This window comes from Anabrus simplex, chromosome 12, assembly GCF_040414725.1.
Source record: "Anabrus simplex isolate iqAnaSimp1 chromosome 12, ASM4041472v1, whole genome shotgun sequence".
Classification (NCBI taxonomy): Eukaryota; Metazoa; Arthropoda; class Insecta; order Orthoptera; family Tettigoniidae; genus Anabrus; species Anabrus simplex.
The window spans coordinates 18,841,054-18,863,808 of NC_090276.1; the positions used below are offsets into that span (position 1 = coordinate 18,841,054).

At 37.9% G+C, this 22,755-nt stretch overlaps 1 protein-coding gene across 2 annotated transcripts in view; it reads left to right on the plus strand.

Moving 5' to 3' along the window:
* The window catches only part of LOC136884409 (L-lactate dehydrogenase), a 41,354-nt gene extending 18,934 nt beyond the window's left edge, over positions 1-22,420 (plus strand). For both annotated transcript variants that reach the window (XM_067156546.2, XM_067156545.2), the window contains exons 7-9: positions 2,241-2,358; positions 13,191-13,314; positions 16,166-22,420. In XM_067156546.2, coding sequence (XP_067012647.1) covers positions 2,241-2,358; positions 13,191-13,314; positions 16,166-16,330 — 407 coding nt within the window. In that variant the 3' untranslated portion in view covers positions 16,331-22,420. The remainder of the gene's footprint in view (positions 1-2,240; positions 2,359-13,190; positions 13,315-16,165) is intronic.
* The last annotated feature ends 335 nt before the right edge of the window (positions 22,421-22,755 follow it).

Consider the following 22,755-nt stretch of genomic DNA (forward strand, 5'->3'; position numbering starts at 1 on the left):
TTGGGAAAACACAGAGACGAAATAACAGTAGTGAAGGGACAGGGAAGAGAACTACCTACATAAATCCTTAATGGCTGGCAACCAGACATTATTTAATTGATAGCCAGTGTCCCTGTTGAAATTGTTGTCCCTTCATTACTGTTATTTCGTCTCAGTGTTTTCCAAAATTCGTACGTTTCTCATTGCCAGATGTTTCATTCCGGGCTTGTGTCAATGCCATATGTGACCCTCTTAGACCGATTCTGATGGTTCGGTCAACTTCCAGTTCGAATGCTAGCCCTCTGCCACATCCGGAGAGCCATCTGGTGACGAATGAACATACCATTCCCACTTCTATGATAACGTCTAAATTTCAAAAAGTCATTGTTTAAGAAGCGTTTCTCGTGGACAGTCGAGATTTTCTTCTGATGACGCAGAGCACAGTTCTCTGCAAAATATAAAGAATTTCACCTTATTTTCTTGACACGGCATAATCCCAAAAGCCTATACAGTATCATGTCTATAAGTGGGGGCCGTGAAAGCATCAATGGCAAGATATCTATACTCTTAAATCCAAATTATCCAGCCACTGTATCACAGGTGTGGCCTGAACAAAGTTTGATGGATCATCTTTGTAGGCCCACAGTCTGCAGTCCAGTGTGATGTCATCATTTTCATTTCCCCTTGTCCAGTTCCACCCCACTTGGGGTGTTGATGGCACTTCTCCACCATTGCCTCTCTTTCCTCCACTCCTCTTCAGTAATTGTAGTCCAGTTTAGCCTTCTTTTTCTTATACTGTTCTTGACAGTCTATCCGGGCGAGTTGGCCGTGCGCGTAGAGGCGCGCGACTGTGAGCTTGCATTCGGGAGATCGTGGGTTCGAGCCCCACTGTCGGCAGCCCTGAAAATGGTTTTCCGTTGTTTCCCATTTTCACACCAGGCAAATGCTGGGGCTGTACCTTAATTAAGGCCACGGCCCCTTCCTTCCAACTCCTAGGCCTTTCCTATCGTTGACATAAGACCTATCTGTGTCGGTGCGACGTAAAGCAATTAGCAAAAAAAAAAAAAAAAAAAGTCAATCCATCTTGCTCTGGGCCTCCCTCTTGCCCTCTTTCCTTCTATCTTAGCCTCCAACACTTGTTTTGGTATCCTTCCCTCCTCCATCCTCATAACATGTCCAAACCATCTCAATTTATTCTTCTCCATCCTATCACTCAGTTTTTCTACCTCTATCTCTTTTCTGACCTCAATATTTTTTACTGTCTCTCCTTGTCTTCCCTATCATACTCCTCAGGAACTTCATCTTACTGGCCTGAATTTTAATCCCATTTCTTGCTGTCATATTCCAAGTCTCTGATGCATATGTCAATATAAGGGTATAGTACATCTTGTAAATTATCTCTTTACATTTCATAGGAACTTCTCTGTTTCACACCAGGTTCCTTATATTCTGGTAGAACGTATTTCCTGCTTGTACCCATTTGCTGATCTCCTTATCCAGCCTTGCATCTTGCATTATTCACTTCCCAAATATTTGAAATATTCAACTAACTTCAAGGTTTTGTCCCCAGATACTAATGATTTCTTTTCCTTCTCTCTCTCTCTCTTTGTGTCATCACCACTGTTTTGCTCTTCTCCACACTGATTTTTCATACCATATTTCTCAATATTTTCATTTAAAGTCTCTAGTTGGATTTGCTCTTCTGTATTGTTGACTCCCCAGATCACTGTCATCTGCAAACAACAATATTTTCATATCCCCTCCTTTAGAATTTCATCATCATATGTGATGTATTATAATATAAAACTGTTTCATATATGTACAAAGTCATTAAAATTTGAAACAAAATTGTCTTTAACAAAAAAGGGTTCATTCAGTTTATACGTAAATATTATTTTAAAATAAATATTGAAAAGATGATCATAATGCCACAGGTTATGTTTGCTGATGGCCTTGAAGAAGTAAAACATTTAAGATCTGTACGTGGATTATATTAATCTCATAAGGCCATCTGGAAATTACTTTATATGAAAGGTATTGTCTTGGTAGAAAAGGCAACATTAATGGATGAAGCTGTAATTGCTTATTATCCAAACAATAATAATTCAAAATGCACTTATCTCTTTTTTGTATCTGGGTATGAAATAGTATGGTACTGTATTTTTCTCCATTTGAAAAGAAAATAAGTTAGCAGTTAGAGTAATTGTCAAACAGATACATCTGATTTCTATAATCTATTTTGCGATTGATTCCATTTTCAGTTGCTGTGTGGTCAGGAGTGAATGTAGCTGGTGTGAGGCTCCGAGAAATCAATCCAGATATTGGAACCGAGAAGGATACAGAGAATTGGGAGGAAATGCACAAGCAGGTTGTACAAAGGTTAGTCATTAAGTTGTGATTGGAGCTGAATAGTGTCAACAGATCTACTGAAATATATTTAAATGTTATTTCATGTGCTTTACTCACAGGCTTAATGTACAAAGTAAACAGAGTTACTTCAAATTTATTTCTAGATCCATGGATATTTTAAAATAAAATTAGGCTAAGTACAAAGTGTCAAGCACAAGTACACTGATTTGCGAAATGAGAAACTGTGACATCTTATGGGTTGATGCTAAAGAAGCTTTAGTTTTGAGCTGTAACAGGAGGGGGGGAGGGGTTTGCCTTAAACTGAGAATTATTTTAAAAATCCAATTGTATGAATCCTGTTGTCTTTTAGGCTGATTCTTTCCTTTAAATTGTTGAATTATTAAGAAAAATACTTAGCGCAAAAACACACAAAATTACGATCAACGCAGCTAACCGAATTGTACAGTGCTACAAGTAGTGGAGACCCGTGGAGCAATGTATAGCATGTTCTGCGATGGAGAGTCGCAGGGGTATATTTTTGTCTGGCTGACTCACTCAATCAGTGTGCCTATTCAGTTCTATCTAGACCAGGCGAGTTGGCCATGTGGTTAGGGGTGCGCAGCTGTGACCTTGCATCTGGGAGATAATGGGTTCGAGCCCCACTGCCAGCAACCCTGAGGATGGTTTTCTGTGTTTTCCCATTTTCACAGTTCCCTCAGGTAATGGTTGATTGTTAGTATAAATGCTGAACAATGCTGGAGCAAGCACGCTACCCTTGGATAATCCGTTCCTCTGTGATCTCCATCTGCTTCTTTGTCCTTGAAATTCGACAAAGAATCTTATATTTTCAAGGATATCCCTTATGAAGCAAGTTAGTTGATAAACTTTGGTAGCATCATAAAGTTTCATAAGAAGTAGACTGTGGTTTACTGTATCATAAGCCACTGTTAGATCTATAAATACAGCTCCTGTAATCTTTCCTTTTGAAACCATCTATGTGTTGTGTTAACTTCAACACCTGAGACATGCAACTCTTCCCTGATCTGAATCCAGCCTGTTGTGGTATGTAGACTGCCTCTAGCTTCTCCGTTATTCTATTTACGAAGGTAACCCCAAAAAGTAAGGTCTACTACTTTTTTAATAAATACATAGACCTGTTTATTTCTACAATGGGTTACATCATTTTACAGCTTGAACATTTAGCTATTTTTCTACATAATCACTATTTTGGTCGATGCACTTTCGTAGACGCTGTGACAGTTTTTGTATGCCCTCGTCATCGGTGCTGAATCGCTTTCCAGCCAAATGTTCTTTCAACTTAGGGAACAAGTGATAGTCACTGGGCACCAAGTCAGGACTATAGGGTGGGTGGGTGATGATGTTCCACTGAAACTGTTGCAGGAGACCAACGGTTTGCCAGGCAATGTGCAGGCGAGTGTTGTCATGGAGACTGTTTCCGCCCTTGATCAACATTCCTCTTCAATTCTGAATTGCCCATCTGAGTTTTTTTCAGGGTCTCACAGTACCTGTCAGTGTTAACTGTGATCCTAGCGAGCATAAAGTCGACCAGCAATACCCCTTTTCGATCCCAAAACACAGTTGTCATGACTTTACCGGCAGACTGTGTTTGCTTGAATTTCTGCGACTTTGGTGAAGAGGGATGCCGCCACTGGCGTGATTGTTGCTTGGTCTCAGGTGTAAAGTGGAATTCCCAGGTTTCATCACCTGTGACAATTGACCCAAAAAGTTTTCCTGTTCGGCTGCAAAGCGTTGAAGAAATGCGCGGAAAGAATCAACTCGTTGCCGCATGTGGTCTTCAGTCAGCATGCGTGTCGCCCATCTTGCACATGCCTTCCGGTATTTCAACTTTTCCGTTAAAATTGTGTGAGTGGCGCTTCGGGAATCCTCAGGAACCAAAGTGCAGAGATCATCCAGGGTGATCCGCCGATCTTCACACATGATTTGCTCAACCTTCACGACTGTCTCAACAGAAATTGACGGTCTCCCGCTCCTTTGTTCGTCGTGAATTTCAGTCTAACGGGCTGCAAACTCTCTACACCACTTAGGAACATTTTTGACATCCATGCACGACTCGCCATACGCTTCCGTCAATTGGCGATGGATTTCAGTCGGTTTAGTATATTTTGCATTCAAAAACCGAATAACTGCGCACACTTCACACTTGGCGGTAACATCCAACGGAAGATCCATACTCAGTGGCTTCCAAGTCAACGTGGCATGCGTATGTATATATGCAAGCGTGGGAAACACTCTTTACAATATTGTGACCACCACCCACACGAACAGAGTTCTGTATTTATAAAAAAGTTGGAGACCTTACATTTGGGATTACCCTCGTAGAATGAGCTTTTCTAGAAATTTATACAAATAACAGAGGAGAGAGATAGGACAATAACTTCTAGGATCATCCTTATCCTTGCCTGGTTTACGAATAGCTGTAACTTTAGCTTTCCTCCAAAGTTCAGGAATCTTACAAGACTGGACACAGTTGTTCATCAGATCTAGCAATCAACACTTAGTTACTAGCTCAAAGTTCTTAATCTGCTCAACTCCTTTATCATCAAGGCCTGTAGCCTTCCCATTTTGACATTTACTCAGGGTAAGATCTAACTCAGCCTGAGTAAAAAGTTGTAACAAGGTAGTAGTTTGTTGGTCGGACATGGTTGTAGGTGGTGGTTTCCCATTTTCTAGCAGTTGACGGGCAATTTGATCAGCTTGAACATTCACATACGTATTTACCTATGAAGGGTCATTATTCAGTCATCTTAGAAGCCTCTTCTGCTCATATCACATTCTGCCATCAATTTTTCCCACTGTTTCTTCTTTAGCTCAGAGATTGAGGAAAAAACAGATCTAGCTGTGTGGGATGTTTCCTCACTAAATGGATTTTCATCATGTCGTGTCCTCGAGCAGTGTAACTGTTTCTGAAGTCACCACCCTGAAGATAGGTCATCCTGCAACCTCTTGGAATACATGCTCAAGAACAGATTGTCACAAGTTCAAAAAACTTATGATAACTATTGGGTAAAGGCGTGATTGTTTGAACTTTTCCATCCAACATTTCAAAAAATTTCAGCCAATCTGCCTTCTTGAAGTTATACCTTCTTCTGAAACCATTTTCTTGGGGTCTTATGATGGGAATAATTCGACACATTATTGGTCTGTGCTGTGTGCTGGGGATAGAACACACTGATTTGTTGCTACATTTTCACTTACAAAGAGGAGGGACGGGTTGTACCCTCATTGCAACCTTCCACTATTGAAGGAAGAAGGTAGTTTACTACTATGAATGAGGGAGAGAGAGTTGGTTTTGGCCCATGTTAGAACAGCCTCATTCTCATGTATGTATCTCCAAGCATGACTGTGACTGTTAAAATCTCTTATTACTCATTTCTCTGAACGGGGTTTGTAAACTGATGTGATCACACAATTACTACGCTCCAAGGTTATGATCTCAAATGTTATTCTCGTGGGTACAATGGGCACTCTTGACTTGGATTCCTGGTTTGACAAAAATAGCACTTCCATATGTAGCATGTGGAATTTCTACCACTAACTGCATACCAAGTATACATGGTCATCTCTGCTGAGTATCTATGGATTTCTCATATGCAAGGATGTCACACTTCTGTTCACGGCATAATTCGTGTAGTAGTTGTTCTTTAGATATTGCCTTCGATATTCACCAAAATAACTGTCAAAATTGGTTCTGAGAAGAACCATTTATTTAATCGCATCTTGAGCTCACAAATGCTTCTGGAGTGCTGACGTTCAGTTCAGTAATGGAAATTTAATTCCAGCTACCTTAGCAGGGGCACCATGGGCAGGAATCAGCTTCACCCCCCATAGAGGGATGGAAAGAAAAGAAGTTGAATTCTTATATCTTATATATCAAAAACTGAAGATATTGCAGACATGAAAACTTCTCGAAAACTGAATATGTTACAGGCATGAAAACTGGTATTTTGTATCTCCTTAAAAAAAAAAAAAAAAAAAGAGAGAGAGAAGCACATATCTTTTGTTTTCAGAAAAGGCATTTAAAAGGGGAGGTGGGGTGAAAAGAAATGAAAAACTTCAATTATTTTTATGAGGATACTTACATCTCAAAAACTGAAGACATTACAGATGTGAAAATTGGTATTTGGAATCTCCTTTAAAAATAAAGAAACATGTTTTTTTCTCGGAGAATTCACTTAGGTGGAAGTAGGGGTGGAGGAAGGACTGACAAAGGGGTTGAATTCTTCTTTTTTATATGGATACTTATGTCTCAAAAAAGTGAAGATGTTACATATGTGGAAATACATATTTCTAATCTCTTTTAAAAAGAAAGAAACATGTTAGCTTTTTGACTTGAAAGAAGACCGTTTCTCACATGTACAATTCTATGTCACTTAGTCATCTTAGCCCCATAAGGCAACACCACAAACGTGGTTTTCAAAGAGATTCTGGGATAAATGAAACTCAATATTTCAGTGAGTTTTTATACTGTAGGAATTTTTAGATAATGTCTTGGTACAGTACCAAGAAACGATTACTTTTAACAAATTAAAAAATCCACGCGAGCGAAGCTGTGGGTAACTGCTAGTTTATGTATAATTTGTTTGGCGATGACTGTATTGTACAAATGTATCAAGTCCAAGGATTTTGTTTGATCTTTTTGCACCGCTTAGGAAGAGAGCAGTTGAGCTCTCGAAACATGTATGATAGATAATTATAATAAAATGTAAAGTATTCACAAGGCGGAAGAGTATTTCATAGACATAAGTCTTCATTTCATTTCTACTTTCTTGTTTGCTCCTGACTACATTCCCTTTTACTTTTTCTAGTGCAGAGATGTGCTCTTTGCCAGATTTCTTACTTTTAACCAGGCTGTACAGCATCTTCATGTTGCCTCTATCTTTTGTAGTTTTTAGGTAAATTCACCCCAGCATTTCTCCTTCTCTTCTTTTTACTTCTAATTTCCTATTTTGGTATGCTTGGTCTAGCTTTTTTATTTTTTCATCTTTCCGTTGACTGTTGTAACTAATTCTGGTTCTTTCAACATCCCTCACTTTCTTGGCCTTACTTTGTTTTTCTATTGCCTTTTTACTCTGTCTTTATTTTAGGACGTCCTTTTATTCATCACTTTCGTGCCTGTTGTTCCACACACTTCTTCTGCACTACTGATGAAATTAGTTTTAAAATTATTCCATTCCACATCACTACAGCTGGACTCTGACACTGGTAAATCACTTTTGAGCATTTGTTGGAGCTTCTGTTAACAGTCCCCTACCTTCAGCTTCCAGTCCTTAATCCTTGGTATCCTCTTCCTGGTCTTTGTCTTCTGCACTTGATGGATATCTATTAGGTCAGCCACCATAACCTTAAGTTTGCTATGAAGACATTCACTAGGAATAACTTTCACATCCACACTAGTTCTCCACATCTTACGTCAGTTATCATGTAATCTGTTGCTGACTTATAGCTACCATCCCAGCTGTACCATCTTATTTTATGACTTTCTTTCTTCTGGAACCATGTGTTCTCTATCAGCTATTCCTTAAGTACAAATCAAGTAAAAGTTTTCCTTCCGTGTTCCTTGTCCCATATCCGAAAGGCCCTATAATTCCTTAATATCCAATTGTATCTACTCCTACCTGGGAATTAGACGCCCATTAGTAATAAGTACTCCTCATTTATACTGCCCTCTAATTGTCGGAGGGCTGGGCTGAGTGGCTCAGACGGTTGAGGCGCTGGCTTTCTGACCCCATCTTGGCAGGTTCAATCCTAACTCAGTCCGGTGGTATTTGAAGGTGCTCAAATATGTCACTCAGTCACTACTGATCTGCTTTTAGGGCAGTTGCCCAGGTGGCAGATTCCCTATCTGTTGTTTTCGTAGCCTTTTCTTAAATGATTGCAAAGATATTGGAAATTTATTGAACATCTCCCTTGGTAAGTTATTCCAATCCCTAACTCCCCCTCATATAAATGAATATTTGCCCCAATTTATCCTCTTGAATTCCAACTTTATCTTCATATTATGATCTTTCCTACTTTTAAAGACACCACTCAAACTTATTTGTCTACTGATGTCCTCCCACGCCATTTCTCACTGACAGCTCAGAACATACCACTTAATCGAGCAGCTCGTCTCCTTTCTTCCAAGTTTTCCCAGCCCAAACTTCGCAACATTTTTGTAACGCTATTCTTTTGTCGGAAATCGCCCAGAACAAATCGAGCTGCTTTTCTTTAGATATTTTCCAGTTCCTGAATCAAGTAATCCTGATGAGGGTCCCATACACTGGAACCATACTCTAGTTGGGGTCTCACCAGAGACAAATATGCTCTCTCCTTTACATCCTTACTACAACCCCTAAATACCCAAATAACCATGTGCAGAGATCTGTACCCTTTATTTACAATCACATTTATGTGATTACTCCAATGAAGATCTTTCCGTATATTAATACCTAGGTATTTACAATGATCCCCAAAGGGAACTTTCACCCCATCAGTGCAATAATTAAAACTGAGAGGACTTTTCCTATTTGTGAAACTCACAACCTGACTTTTAACCCTGTTTATCATACCATTGCCTACTGTCCATCTCACAACATGATTGAGGTCATTTTGCAGTTGCTCACAATCTTGTAACTTATTTATTACTCTGTACAGAATAACATCATCTGCAAAAAGCCTTATCTCTGATTCCACTTCTTTATACATATCATTGATATATATAAGGAAACATAAAGGTCCAATAATACTGCCTTGAGGAATTCCCCTCTTGATTATTGCAGGGTCAGATAAAGCTTCGCCTGCTCTAATTCACTGAGATCTATTTTCTAGAGATATAGCAACCCATTCAGTCACTTTTATCTAGTGCATTTGCACACATTTTTGCCAGTAGTCTCCCATGATCTAGCCTATCAAATGCCTAAGAGAGGTCAATCGCGATACAGTCCATTTGACCTCCTGAATCCAAGATATCTGCTATATCTTTCTGGAATCCTACAAGTTGGGCTTCAGTGGAATAACCTTTCCTAAACTGAAACTGCCTTCTATCAAACCAGTTATTAATTTTGCAAACATGTCTTATATAATCAGAAAGAATGCTTTCCCAAAGCTTACATGCAATGCATGTCAAACTGACTGGCCTGTAATTTTCAGCTTTAAGTCTATCACCCTTTCCTTTATATACAGGGGCTACTATAGCAACTCTCCATTCATTTGTTAAAGTTCTTTCATACAAATAATAATCAAACAAGTACTTCAGATATGATACTATATCCAAACCCATTGACTTTAGTATATCCCCCAAAACCCACTCCCCTTGTTCATTAACTGGAATGACCTTCTTGGAACCTGTTTCTGCCTTAAAGTACCGGTACCTATACATAGGTAAGGTAGGGTAAGGTTTATTCTGCCCGAAGGCAGGTCCGAACCTCCGCAGAGGTGTTCCTGAGCCGGAGTTTACGTGCGGTAGGGTGGCCAGTTCCTTTCCGCTCCTCCATTCCCTTACCCCCCACCAACAGCGCGTGGCAACCCATCCAACTCCTGACCACACCCAATGTTGCTTATCTTCGGAGATCTCACGGTATCCGGTGTTTCAACAAGACTACGGCCGTTGGCACCTATACATACTCTTCCATTTTTCACTAAAATTTGTATGGCCGCCAATTATGCTTGCCATCATGTTTTCTTTAGCTGACTTCTTTGCTAGATTCAATTTCCTAGTAAGTTCCTTCAATTCCTCCTTACTTCCACAGCCATTTCTAACTCTATTTCTTTCCAACCTGCACCTCCTTCTTATAATATAGTGGACCTTTAAAGTTACAAACCTATTTTCACATTCCTCAACAATTGCTTTAAACCCATCCCAGAGTCTGTTTACATTTTTATTTACAGTTTTCCACCGATCATAGTTACTTATGAAAAACTCCCACATGCCTGTTTTATCAGCCATATGGTACTGCCTAATAGTCCTAATTTTAATATCTTCCTTTATTTTTGATTACCACAAAAACAGCTTCATGATCACTAATATCATCTATTACTTCGGTTTCTCTATAGAGCTCATCTGGTTTTACCAGCACCACATCCAGAATATTGTTCCCTCTAGTTGGTTCCATCACTTTCTGAATCGGGTGCCCTTCCCATATTAACTTATTTGACATTTTTTGGTCATGCTTCCTGTCATTCGCATTACCTTCCCAATTGACATTTGGTAAATTGAGATCACCCGCTACAATTACGTTCCTTTCCTTATCGTTTCTCACATAGCTGATTATCTTATCAAATAATAATGAATCAGCATCTGTACTGCTCTTTCCTGGTCTGTACACTCCAAAGACATGAAGTTGCCTATTATCTTAGAGATGAGCCTTACCCCTAGAATTTTGTGTTTACTATAGCAACTTTCCATTCATATGGTAAAGTTCCTTCATGCAAACAATAATCAAACAAGTACTTCAGATATGGTAATATATCCCAACCCATTGTCTTTAGTATATCCCCCGAAACCATATCAATTCCAGCTGCTGTTTAGTTTTCAACTTTTGTATCTTACTGTAAATGTCATTGCTGTCATAGGTAAATTTTAATACTTCTTTAGTATTAGTCACCTCCTCTATCTGGACATTATCCTTGTAACCAACAAACTTTACATACTGCTGACTGAATACTTCTGCCTTTTGAAGATCCTCGCATACGTCAGCCTCGTGTCGGTAGATTTACCGGCATGAAAAAGAACTCCTGCAGGACTAAATTCTGGCACCTCGGCGTCTCCGAAAACCGTAAAAGTAATTAGTGGGACATAAAGCAAATAACATTATTATTATTGTTACCGAGTTTTTGTGGTAGTTAAGCATGAAAGAAGGTGCTGGGTGGTGAATAGGTCTCAAGCTACTAAAGAGAAATTAAATTTTAAAATTTAACAAGGTTATATTTTCTTTTCAAAATTAGGTAACAACAAATAGAACAGGTACTTAGTAGCCGAAATACAACTTGAAATGTACAATTACAGGGATTAAAGAATTTGGGCTTCGAGCCCTGAAAACACAATTCTTGAGCAACTAGCTCAACTTTACGATATACCAATTTCAACAAAAGGGGCAGAAGACCCCACTCAAACCCTGGAGCCCTTGCTCCAAATTACACAGCAAAGCCTCCTCGAGGCATACAACTCTCAGTTTTAGAAAAGAGCCACTCGCTCTTAAAGTTAAGCCTCTCCCAGGCCACACCAAACTCAACTTTCAAGTCGTCCTCAAAGGACATATACACAGGGGTAAAATACCCAACCTACTGAGGTCTATTAGGTGAGAAAAGATTAATACATGACCTCTAAAATACAACTTGAGAGGAGGCGAACTGGCACTCCTAATACACTTTGCTTTTAAAACCTAATCTGGCTCTGGGCCACTAACGCAAGGGCTAATCCCATACTACAGAGGTGACTTAGAGAAGAACACTTTACATTACATAAACGAAGAAAAGTTTGAGAAAATAAGTTCACCTCAAAACAAATGTGAGTGGGAGCTCGAGAGGGTTAGCACTCTCTATCCCAATATGTAACTTTACAAGAAAAGAAGAAAAGAGTAGTTACATTTTAGGAAAAGGTTACATGATGGAAAACGCTTCGAACCCGCCGCGAGAGTTAAACTGCCGACCTAGCAAGAAAAGAAGATATTAATAGGCCATTACCTGGTAGTAGATCGCTGCCGAGGAAAGAGGCGCTTCCCGCCTCCTGCAATGTACTTAATACACTGAAAGATGGAACAGAAGTGGCCCGGAGACCCCAAAATCAGCAGTTTATATCCTCTCGCGGAAGATTCTAGGCGTTAGGGGAAAGAAAACACCCTCCCACAAAATCTTTATTGGTTCGGGAAAAGAAACCCCTACATAGAGGAAAAAGAAACACATTATTGGTGGAAAATTAATTAAAGAAATTCGGGATTGGCTAGATCCAAAATAAGGGGAAAAAGAGGGGTATACAGCCAACTTAAACCATGACAGAAAGAAATTTAACAAAGAACAAACTTTTGAAATAAAAATTTCTCCAACAAAATAGTTCTTTGATTTCGCACTAGGTTGCACTATTGTAATTCTTCAGTAGTGTCCTCTAGAAGAGAAAGTTCACACTTCTTACTTCAAGCGAAACAAAAACACATCAAAAGTGACACAGTTCAAAAACTCAAAATTTTCCACGTGGTGACATCTTCTGAGAAAGTAGAGAATTAATAGAATAGATAAAGTTCAACCTTCCTCCAGAAGAGGAGTTTCAACTGGCGCAACTTTTAAATAAACAGAGTAGAGGTGTACCGCCCGGTACAATTATTATTATTATTATTATTATTATTATTATTAATTGTTGGAGGAAGTTCAACTTTCCTTCTTCACTACAACCCTGCAGAGGGACATAGACTTGCTTAACTGTTAGATATGCTCCTTTCAAATATACCTTCACTTTAAAAATGTTCTCGTTAATGAAAGTGCTGAAGATCGAAGAACACTGTCCATACTGATCGCCAATGTCCAGGAATTTGGGCAAGGCATACAGAAGAAGAATGATAATAATGAAAGTAACATCAGAAATGCAGTCAATGTCCTAGTCAAGAACAAAGCCAATTCCATTTCTTGCTTCTGTCTTCATTTCCTGCTAGCACAGTTTGTATCAATTGAAATCGTAATATGCACACACTCAAAAAATTTCAGCATTGTATATCTGTGCTGAGCTGTTGAGTAATTTATATTTATTTATTTAATTTTGTGTTCTCGTGGTTCAGTAATGAATGTATCACTCATTGAGGTTTGTTCCTGTTTTATTAATTTACTGATATATTTATGTGTATTATATTTTTTAGCGCATACGAAGTGATCAAGCTTAAAGGTTACACTTCTTGGGCTATTGGACTGAGTGTTGCCACGCTGGTGCAAGCCATTCTACGTAATTCTGGAAATATTCATGCTGTGTCAACACTGGTCAAGGTAAGTTCACTGGTAGAGTTCAATAAGAAAACTCAAACCAATACAATTCACTTTTCTTTATTAAAATGAACACAGAAGTATCAACATTTAAGTGCCTTGTGTGTTACAAGTACGGTAGTTCCCGGCTTACTGTATGGATCTGAATCCTGGACATGGTACAGACAACATATTAAAGAGCTGGAACAATATCACCAGCAATATTTAAGAAGAATTCTGCAAATAACCTGGCAAGATAGACGCACAAATGTTGATGTATTTCAAGAGGCACAGACCACAAGAAAGGAAGCTTTTTAGGACTCGGCTACGATGGATTGGACATGTAATCCACAAACCCAATAATCACATTCCAACGCAAGTGTTTTACTCTGAGTTAACTGTCGGTAAATATTGTTTGGGAAGTCACAGGTAGCAATTTAAGGATGTAATTAAGGCTAACATGAAGATGTGCCACATTGATAACAACTGGGAGACCTTAGACCTCATCCGTTCATCCTGAAGGTCATTAGTTCATCGCAGCACACTACCTTTTGAAGAAAATTGTAGGTAAATAGCAAACGATAAGAGGCAGCTTAGAAAAGAAAAGGAGTAAAATAGAACAGTGTAGAACAGGCTGTGCAGTCACCTACAGATTCTCAGATGAAGAGGAGTTTTCCTTGAAAGATCAACCTCCTCTTTTCTGAGTGTTTGTTGTTGTATTGTATTGTCACTAAATAGTCAGTGTGATTGTTAAACAATTGAAGGGCTTCCCTCCTTTTGGTGAAAATTGAGCCAAGTGCATATTATGTGAGCTGGGTCCATCTGGCATCTGTTTATTGAACTATCACAGTGCAGGATGCTCCATGTCAGTACTAAAGACGATAATATAACAGGCCTTACAGAGCAGTCTCACATTTCGGAGTAGAATAAGCAGGTATCCCAAATCTCTCTGATGCCTGGGTTCCGACTGGCTAAATGACCTAACCAACCAATGGGAGAGCAGGTTGCAAACTTAGGCTTCTAATCAATACAGCTGATGCAGAAAGAAGTGTTTTGTTTATTAATGAAGAAAATATAGAAATTAAAAGCAAAAAAAGAGGGGGGGGGGATCCAGAAAAATGGGAAGATGATAGCAGGAAGAAGGCACGTAACAGTGGAGAAGAATATATTGCATGTGGAGGTGAGGTTATACCTGCTAAAGTGTGTACCAGTATCCAGTGCTGTAAAACAGAATGTTGTGGCTACAAGGATATTGCAGAAGACAGGAAGAAAGAACTTTTTAATGCTTTTTATAAATTAGGAGATCGAATTATCCAAAATGCCTATCTTTTTGGGTGTTTGGCCAGAGTGTACAGCAGGATGTGGAGCAGATGAAATACGTAGTTAGTTTTGCTTCAAATTATCCCGAAAATTAGATGAAACATTAAACACCTTATTGTTTATAGTGATTCTTGTGGGGAACAAAATAAGAACTTTCCTATTGTGTGTGTGTGTGTGTTTTTTATATATTGAAATGGGCTGGTTTGAGAGCATAGAACATAGATTTTTGGTGCCTGGCTATACATAATTGCCTTGGGATGCAGATTTTGGCATCATTGGAAAGTTAAAGCGACGTACGTTTACACCCCTCAAGAATGGGCAAACCTGATCCGAAATGCAAGGAGAAAGAAAGCGTTCACTGTAGTGGAAATGCAGAAAGAGGATTTTGTTAGTTTAACTCCATTAACACAGAAGCTAACAAAAAGAAACAAAAACCCTTCTGGCATAAGCGTGGACTTCCGAGAGGCATCTGTTCTGAGGTTCCAGGAAGGGCATAAAGTGCATGTACGGTTCACATACAGTGATATAGGCCAATATACTACCATAAGTCTGCAGAAGGATAAGGGAAGGGCACAGAAAATAAATGACACTGTTCTGTAACCAAAGTATCCTAATGGTAGGCCCATCAAAGCGGCTAAACTACATGATAATAATGTCCATGTTGAAGTTTGTGCCTCCCGTACACCATGGCTATTATCAGAATTTGAAATCAGACAATGGAAATGAAATAGAAGAAACCAATGAGCTTGATGTTTTTTAGGGTGTTTAATGTTCATGAGGTTGTTTAGAGTTATTTTTTCTCTGTTGTATTTGGAAATGTGTTTTGTCTACAATATCATCTACATGTCAGTAGTCAAGTGAACATTTTTATACAATAAAAATCAACGTATTCTGCCCCACATTTGCAGGAAGTTAATACAATACTTCCATCACTCAATCCTTAAAACATTTTCTGATTCTTATTGTTTTGATAAAGTTACAGGCAATCTAATAAAAAGCTAAATATCTCAAAAGTACACTTTGGAGGGATACCCCTTTTTCCACTAAGCCCTTCAATTGTAGAATACAAGAAATGGGTAAAGCCTTGTTGGGAAAGAAAAGAAAAGCAGAATTAATTTTTTCAGTTTATTATGATGACACAGTTCTTTTTCTTTCTATTAAATGTTTCAGTGATGGGGTAGGAAATGGCTAGGACTGGAAAGCGGTTGGCCATGGCTTAATTAAGGTTTGTCTTCAGGACTGCTTATAAAGGGGTTTGAATCCACTCTCACCCAAAAGGAAGCTAACAGCTCCATAACCTAAACCATTCAGTCATCTTCCACAATGTGACAAATATTTTGACAATATAAGGGTGGAGGAGGAGGAGGAGGAGGAGGAAGAAGAAGAGGAGTAATGGAAAGGAGTGAAATAGTGACAGATCTTGAAATGCCTTCACATTTGATCCTTTCTCTTCCCTCCCTCAAGCAAAAGATGCCTAACATTTAGACTTTCGAGTGGAGATTAAAATAGTTTTCCATGTATTGGTAACATTGTAAACAGTTCATTTTATTGGCAGGGCCAACATGGGATACAGGATGAAGTATTCCTATCACTACCTTGTGTGCTTGGCATCAATGGAGTGAGCGACATCGTGAAGCAGCCTCTCACCGAAGAAGAACGCAAGATGCTTCATCATTCTGCCCAAGTGATGCACGAAGTGCAGAATAAACTAAAGATGTGAACAGTCTCTCTTGTAATTTTAAGAATATTTTTGTGTGTGAATGTGAGTCAAGATTGAAGTATGCTTCGGTGTTAGAGAGAAGTCCTTAATGGACAAAATGTCATATCTGATGTGTTGTTGGCATCAGACAGTTCCTAAACAGCATGAATGTATTTGTGCGATCATCCATGCAGGGAAAGGATTATTATTATTATTATTATTATTATTATTATTATTATTATTATTATTATTATTATTATTATTATTATTATTATTATTGCCACAACATACAGAAGCCTGTGTTCCTTTGGTAACCAATTGGCTTTGGACTCGCATGAATTTCCTCTACTTTGTGGAAAATTTTATTAAAAATACTGTAATACTAACATCCTTCCTACCCTTCAGTTAAAATGGTTATCTATGTTTCAAAATGTCTGGGAAAAAATGCAGTTAATACTGAAGTGTCCTGTTTGTCTAGAGCAACGTATACTGCAATTCAGGAGTTCAGCATCTGGAAACGATGTGTTCAAGCTAGTTTGTATCAGAGAGTTTGGCCTGTGAGTGCTTACTAGATTTTGAATATCTACAGTAGTTGACTCATTGCTTCCCATTAAAGGTCGCAGCGACATCACGGGAGTGCCCACACTTCGCACTTTAGATCCGTGCTTAGAACGTGTTTTAAGTGTTAACTGTTCTCGAGTTGTGAAGTGTTACTTGGGATATAATTCACATAATGTCCGCACATGTGTACACGTACAGTAATTGTGTGGAAACAGCGTCTTGCAGCGAAATTGTTAGGCGATTTGTAACACAATTTCCAAGTGTACACACTCCACATAGAAAGAATGTATGAAAACTTGTAAACAAATTGAGAGGAACTGGTTCTTTACTCGATAAGAAGCAAAGTGTTAAAAAACTGTACTTAACGTGGAAAAAGTAAATGAAATCGCAGAAAGATTAGAACATATGCCTACAACATCCCTAAGACGACTCGGACAACAAGCGAAGAGCTCAGCATGGTGGGCTAAGAAAATGTTAAAATTGAAACCATGCAAGTTAAATAAATGTAGTTCACGAACGAGCTTATTTTCTTAATTCTTATATTACTAAATTTAATTGTTGTCGTATGTCATGCACGGATAAAGTGAGCAAAGTGCTGTCCTTGTTGCTGCGGCACGGAGCAGGAAGTGATGAGTCGGCGGGAGGTCAGTCAACCAATGAGAGAAACACACTGTACTACAGAGTATTTCAAATACAGTAGATGTCCGCTATAACGAGTATGGCATGTAACGAGAACTCTGTTATGACAGTTTTTGTCTGTCCCTTCAAAATTCCTATATTAAACTGTGTATTATCCGTTATTACGAGCGATTAAGCCTTCCGTTATAGCGAGTAAATTTATCGCCGTTATTAATTCTTGCTATAACGGACTTCTACTGTATATTGTTTCTATAAGGAATTATATCAACTGAACGAAACGGTTTTAGATCACAAGTTTAAACTGTCTGGTTATATTTTAGTTTCATTATGAATATAATGGTTAATTAGCTCATGGAACTTAAATCTTGCCTATTATATCTCAAGATATTGAATATGAGAACTCTCTAAATCACCTTGAGTAGTAACGGTATGGAACGTTAAACAATACTGATCTTGTTTACCTATCATCTAAACTATACCAATGATGCAGTTCTGAGATTTGGAGCTCTTACCAAAGCATTCATGAAAAAATGTGTACCGGTATCTAATTACTATAAAACCTCCACTAACCAAAAATGATCGGGGATTCATTCGATTTTGAAAACCGTATTTACTTGCATATAAGACCTGTTTTTTATCCTATTTTTAATGCTGAAAATCGAGGAGGGTTTTACATGCGCATATCTTAAAAATTGAGAACGGATCAAAATATCCATTAAATAACTATACAGTACATACAAATATCTCAAAAAATATATTTCAAAACAGAAAATATAATATTCAGGTTTCAAAAAATATAATTATGGACATTATACAATATTAGCCTGATTAAAATCTACCGTAATTAAGGCAAGTATCGTGCATGGTAGGGTAGGCACAATTTCACATTCATGGCGTCTGAAATAAATGGAAAATACCTTTAGGGATATTCTTCTTTTAAAATTAAAAGTTGATGCATTATTATTAGGGGAGAAAAAGTTTAAAAACAAAAATAAATTTCATTTACCTGGATTACATTTCATTCATCACCGTCGTGAATATCTGTTCGTGTTTGGTTGAACAGCAAATTGACGGGCGGCATCTCGCACACCATTTTTATCGGCAAACATAACATTTAGTTTATGCTTACTGGTATTAATGTTATCACTCGTAGTACTACACAACTAATTCCAGTGGTATCGTAACTTTCCCTGACTACCAGCAGACTGTAATTTGACCGAACGCCTGATAAACAGTATTGACAAAGACAAGATTCAGAGGGATGGCTCAAGATGATTGGCTAGCTTGGAAAGTGGCCTTGGGACAGGAGTTTGAGTTATTTTTGTAACAACAGCTAGCCACAACCTTTCTACTGGTTATGAAAGATTGCAGTTCCTTGTTCTGTCCCCTACAGTAACCTACAGTAACAGCAATTCATACTGTACACACCCGATATTTAATGCAAGAATGTACGTGCAATACCGTATCGGATCATTTCCCATTATACAATGCCTAGTAAAAGAAACTCTGTAGTAAACACACATTGTTAGTTATCTGTATTTTGGGTCTAAAATGTGAGGCAAAACTTATTTTTCTTTTTCCTGACCAAAAATGTGGAAGTAAATACGGTAACCAAAATTAGGGATAGTAAGTAAATGCAGATTTTTTGAATCAGAAGATAGAAAATGACTCTTACTGTACTTAACATTGAAATAATTGTTTTGGTTGACCCTATTAAATTATAATGCTAATTTACAGAATCAATATGTACTGCATATCTTTGCCAATTCTGACATAATGAACTAGAAGTAGCAATGTTGATTAGACCTGCAATAAGTTGCCTATCAGCCACTGAAACAAAGTTCTTCATTTCCTCTTCAAAAGACAAGGAAGGACAAAATAAGAAATGAAAATACCTGGCAACAACTGGACAAGAGTCTGTTAGAAACTTTATAATTACTATGAAAGGAATGTTCTTGGTAAGAGGCCCAGAGGAAGACCTCGTGATTGTTGGGAAAAGCAAATTTTCAAAGCCTTGCAAAACATGATATAAATTGGCAGCAAAACTTAGAATATCAGCTGTGGATGAACAGGAGGAACTGGAAGAGGTTTGTAAACACCTACATCCAGCTTGCTGGGAGTGGAGAATTTCATTTTTTTCCAGAAACTTTCCACAGTGAGCATTCTCTTGCAGAAGTATCTCACAATCATTTTACTAGGGCATCTGATGATCTGCCTTCAAATTTAGGCTAGATTAATTATGCTCTAGTTACAGTAAAAGGTTTTGCTATGGAAATATAGGTAGACTGAGAGGTCAAGACAATTTGGAACTATTTTTTAGCCTTTACAAAGAAAGATAAAATCCAGAGTGAACTGGATTTAGATGTAGGCATTCTAATCAGGGTTACTTGGAGCACTGATGTTACCCTATGTCTAGAAAACAACAGTAAATCATCATGACTAATTATCAAACTGTCCTTAAAGCTGGTAACATACAGTTCTTTTTTTGCTGTAACAGAATGTCGGGCATGAGGAACTGGCTCTGAGGAGATCAAGTTGAATGACTTTTAGGATGGGTCAAGGATGAGATATAAAATAAATATGAATATGGAATGTTTGTGTAGAGTATGAGAATATATTCCGGAATATCTTATCATAATCATTCATCCCTTAATGCAATGGCAACCTTTTTTATTTTGTTTCTGAACAACAATCTGGAAGCTCATATGGAATGCAGTCTCCTTCAGGACAGCTTCTTGGTTGAATGACTATTTGGTAAGTGAATTGTCCATCCTTGATCCTAGAGTGTACCTCACTGCAGATCTTAACAGTTTATGGTGTTTCATATGCTTCACATATCCTAGTCATTATTTTTTCTAAAAGAAATTTCAGTTTGACTTGATGTTTTTTACTTTTTTGAGGTTCAGTATTAGGATTTACTTAAAGATGGCATGAGATGTAAAGCTTAAGGAAGATATCCTCTGCTACTTATGTGTTCAGGATTTTCTAAATATTATGTATTCATTAGAATGTCATTTGTGCCACAATTTAAGCCATTAAAGGGGTGTCTTGTTTTGTTTTGATACTTAATATCTTCCTTCCAACTTTATTTGATGGTGATATTGAGCAGTATTTTGATGTTGTATCGTTTTATATGTAAAGGATGATTTAAAATTACATATTAAAATAATATTCTGATGTTAATTTTGTATTAGATTTAAGAAGCAAGACTTATTTTAATTTTAAGAATAGAATATTAGTTTGTAGTCATAGGCATGCACAGGTTCTACAAGACGTGGGTGCTATTTTGCCTTTGACTGATCATCATCATCATCATCATCATCATCATCATGCTAGGATTCGAGCCATGGGTGTTATAATTGTTTTAAGGACATTGTTGGTGTTTGTTTGTTTGTCCAAACCTTGTCCCATTTCTGTATGGAGTCAGGTATGAGGGGACGTGAAATGAATCTGTCGTGGCGGGTTTTTATGACCGGATGCACTTCCTGACGTCAACCTCATCAGAGGAGTTTGAGATGAAATGAATGACGTGATATATGACACTAGGAAGGGAGAGGGTGAAACCCGGTGCCAGCACGTAGCATACTCCTGTCGAATAGCACCAAAGGGTCTGCTCAAAGCTTAACATCCCCATTCGACGGATGCATCACCATCAACAGCGTCGTATGCCTTTAAGGACATTGTTGGTTCCGGGGAGTAATTGAAGCATAGTGGGTGGTAAAAGAAAACTTGCTCTCAGATCAATTTTTGCTTTCGATAGTAAACAGGTCTGGGTGTTCTGTTATCATTTTAGGTAGTTTAGAAGTGTATTTATTCGTAAATTAGTTTCAAAAGACTGAAGAACCTAACAGTTATAAATAAACCAAAAAGAAATGGCTTCAGATATTTATAAAAAAACTTCATTTGTGCCGAGAGGATCCATCGTGCTGATCACACAACACCTCGCAATCTGCAGGCCTTCGGGGCTGTTGTGCCACGGGGTTTGGTTTGGAACTTCATTTGTGCTCTCAATGTTTTTGTACACTCTATTTATTGATTTATTTATTTATTTATGTATTTATTTATTTACTTATTTATTTAATTTTGTATTCTGTGTGCCAGTCTCCACTGTGTCTATGCCTATATTTACAATGTATATGATGTTTGATGTGCTGCACTTGTCTATTGTAAGAACTAAAGGTACTCAATTGGGAATATTCAGATGATTGAATTGTATTACATAAGCTAATGTTGTCGAGTATTAAAAAACATTTTATATTTTGTACCTTGCTCCACAGTGTCATTTATTTAGTACCACTACAGCAGGATGTGCAGGACCTATTAATTTGGAGTTTGTATCTTAAGTGGTTAAAATAACCCTCCATCTCTGTGTGTACTATTCTCAAATAAGTGATGTTACCCAGCATTTAAAAGGTACTCATACCTCGCTTGTTATTACAGGTTGATTCTAAGCAATTAAAGTAAAGTCCTAACTGTAGTTCATAATTAATTTGCTCTGTATGAAGAGAATATACCGTGTACCTTTTGCTAAATTTTTTAAAAAACAACTTTAGTACCTCGTTTTAAGACTCCTACTTAGCCTAGAATAGCAATACCTTCACTCTCGGTAGGTGTATGTGTAACTACCTCAACATTTTATTTCCCATTCCTCTTTGTATCTCCTTCAAAATATTTCATTTTTTGTCATTCTTATCTACTGTGCATATGTTTGTTGCTCTGCAAAGGAAAATGTTTATAGGCCTATTCTTTTCTTACACAGCCTGACAGAAGTCATTATCATTGTCTTAATTAAACAAAATTCTTATAAGGAAAATTATACTTAGATATATGAGTTTATTAATACCGTTTTGTAGTTATGTTATTAAGTGATTGCAATTTATTTTATAAAAATAAAAGTTTGTTAGTACTATATTCTTTTCATGTTTCACTTTAAATCAACTGTTCCATATTAACAAATCCAGCTCAGCTGCTATTTTATATAGTTATTTTAATTCTACTCACTGATTGACGTTTAAACAACATCCACACTTACCGAGCTCAATATCTGCAGTTGCCAGTATTCAGTATTTAGGAGTTAGTAGGTTTGAACCCCACTGTCGGAGGCCCTGAAGATGGTTATCCGTGGTTTCCCATTCTCACATGAGGCAAATGCTGGGGCTGTACTTTAAGGCCACGGCTGCTTCCTTCCCACTCCTAGCCCTTTCCTGACCCATCATCATCATAAGACCTATCTGTGTTGGTGTGAC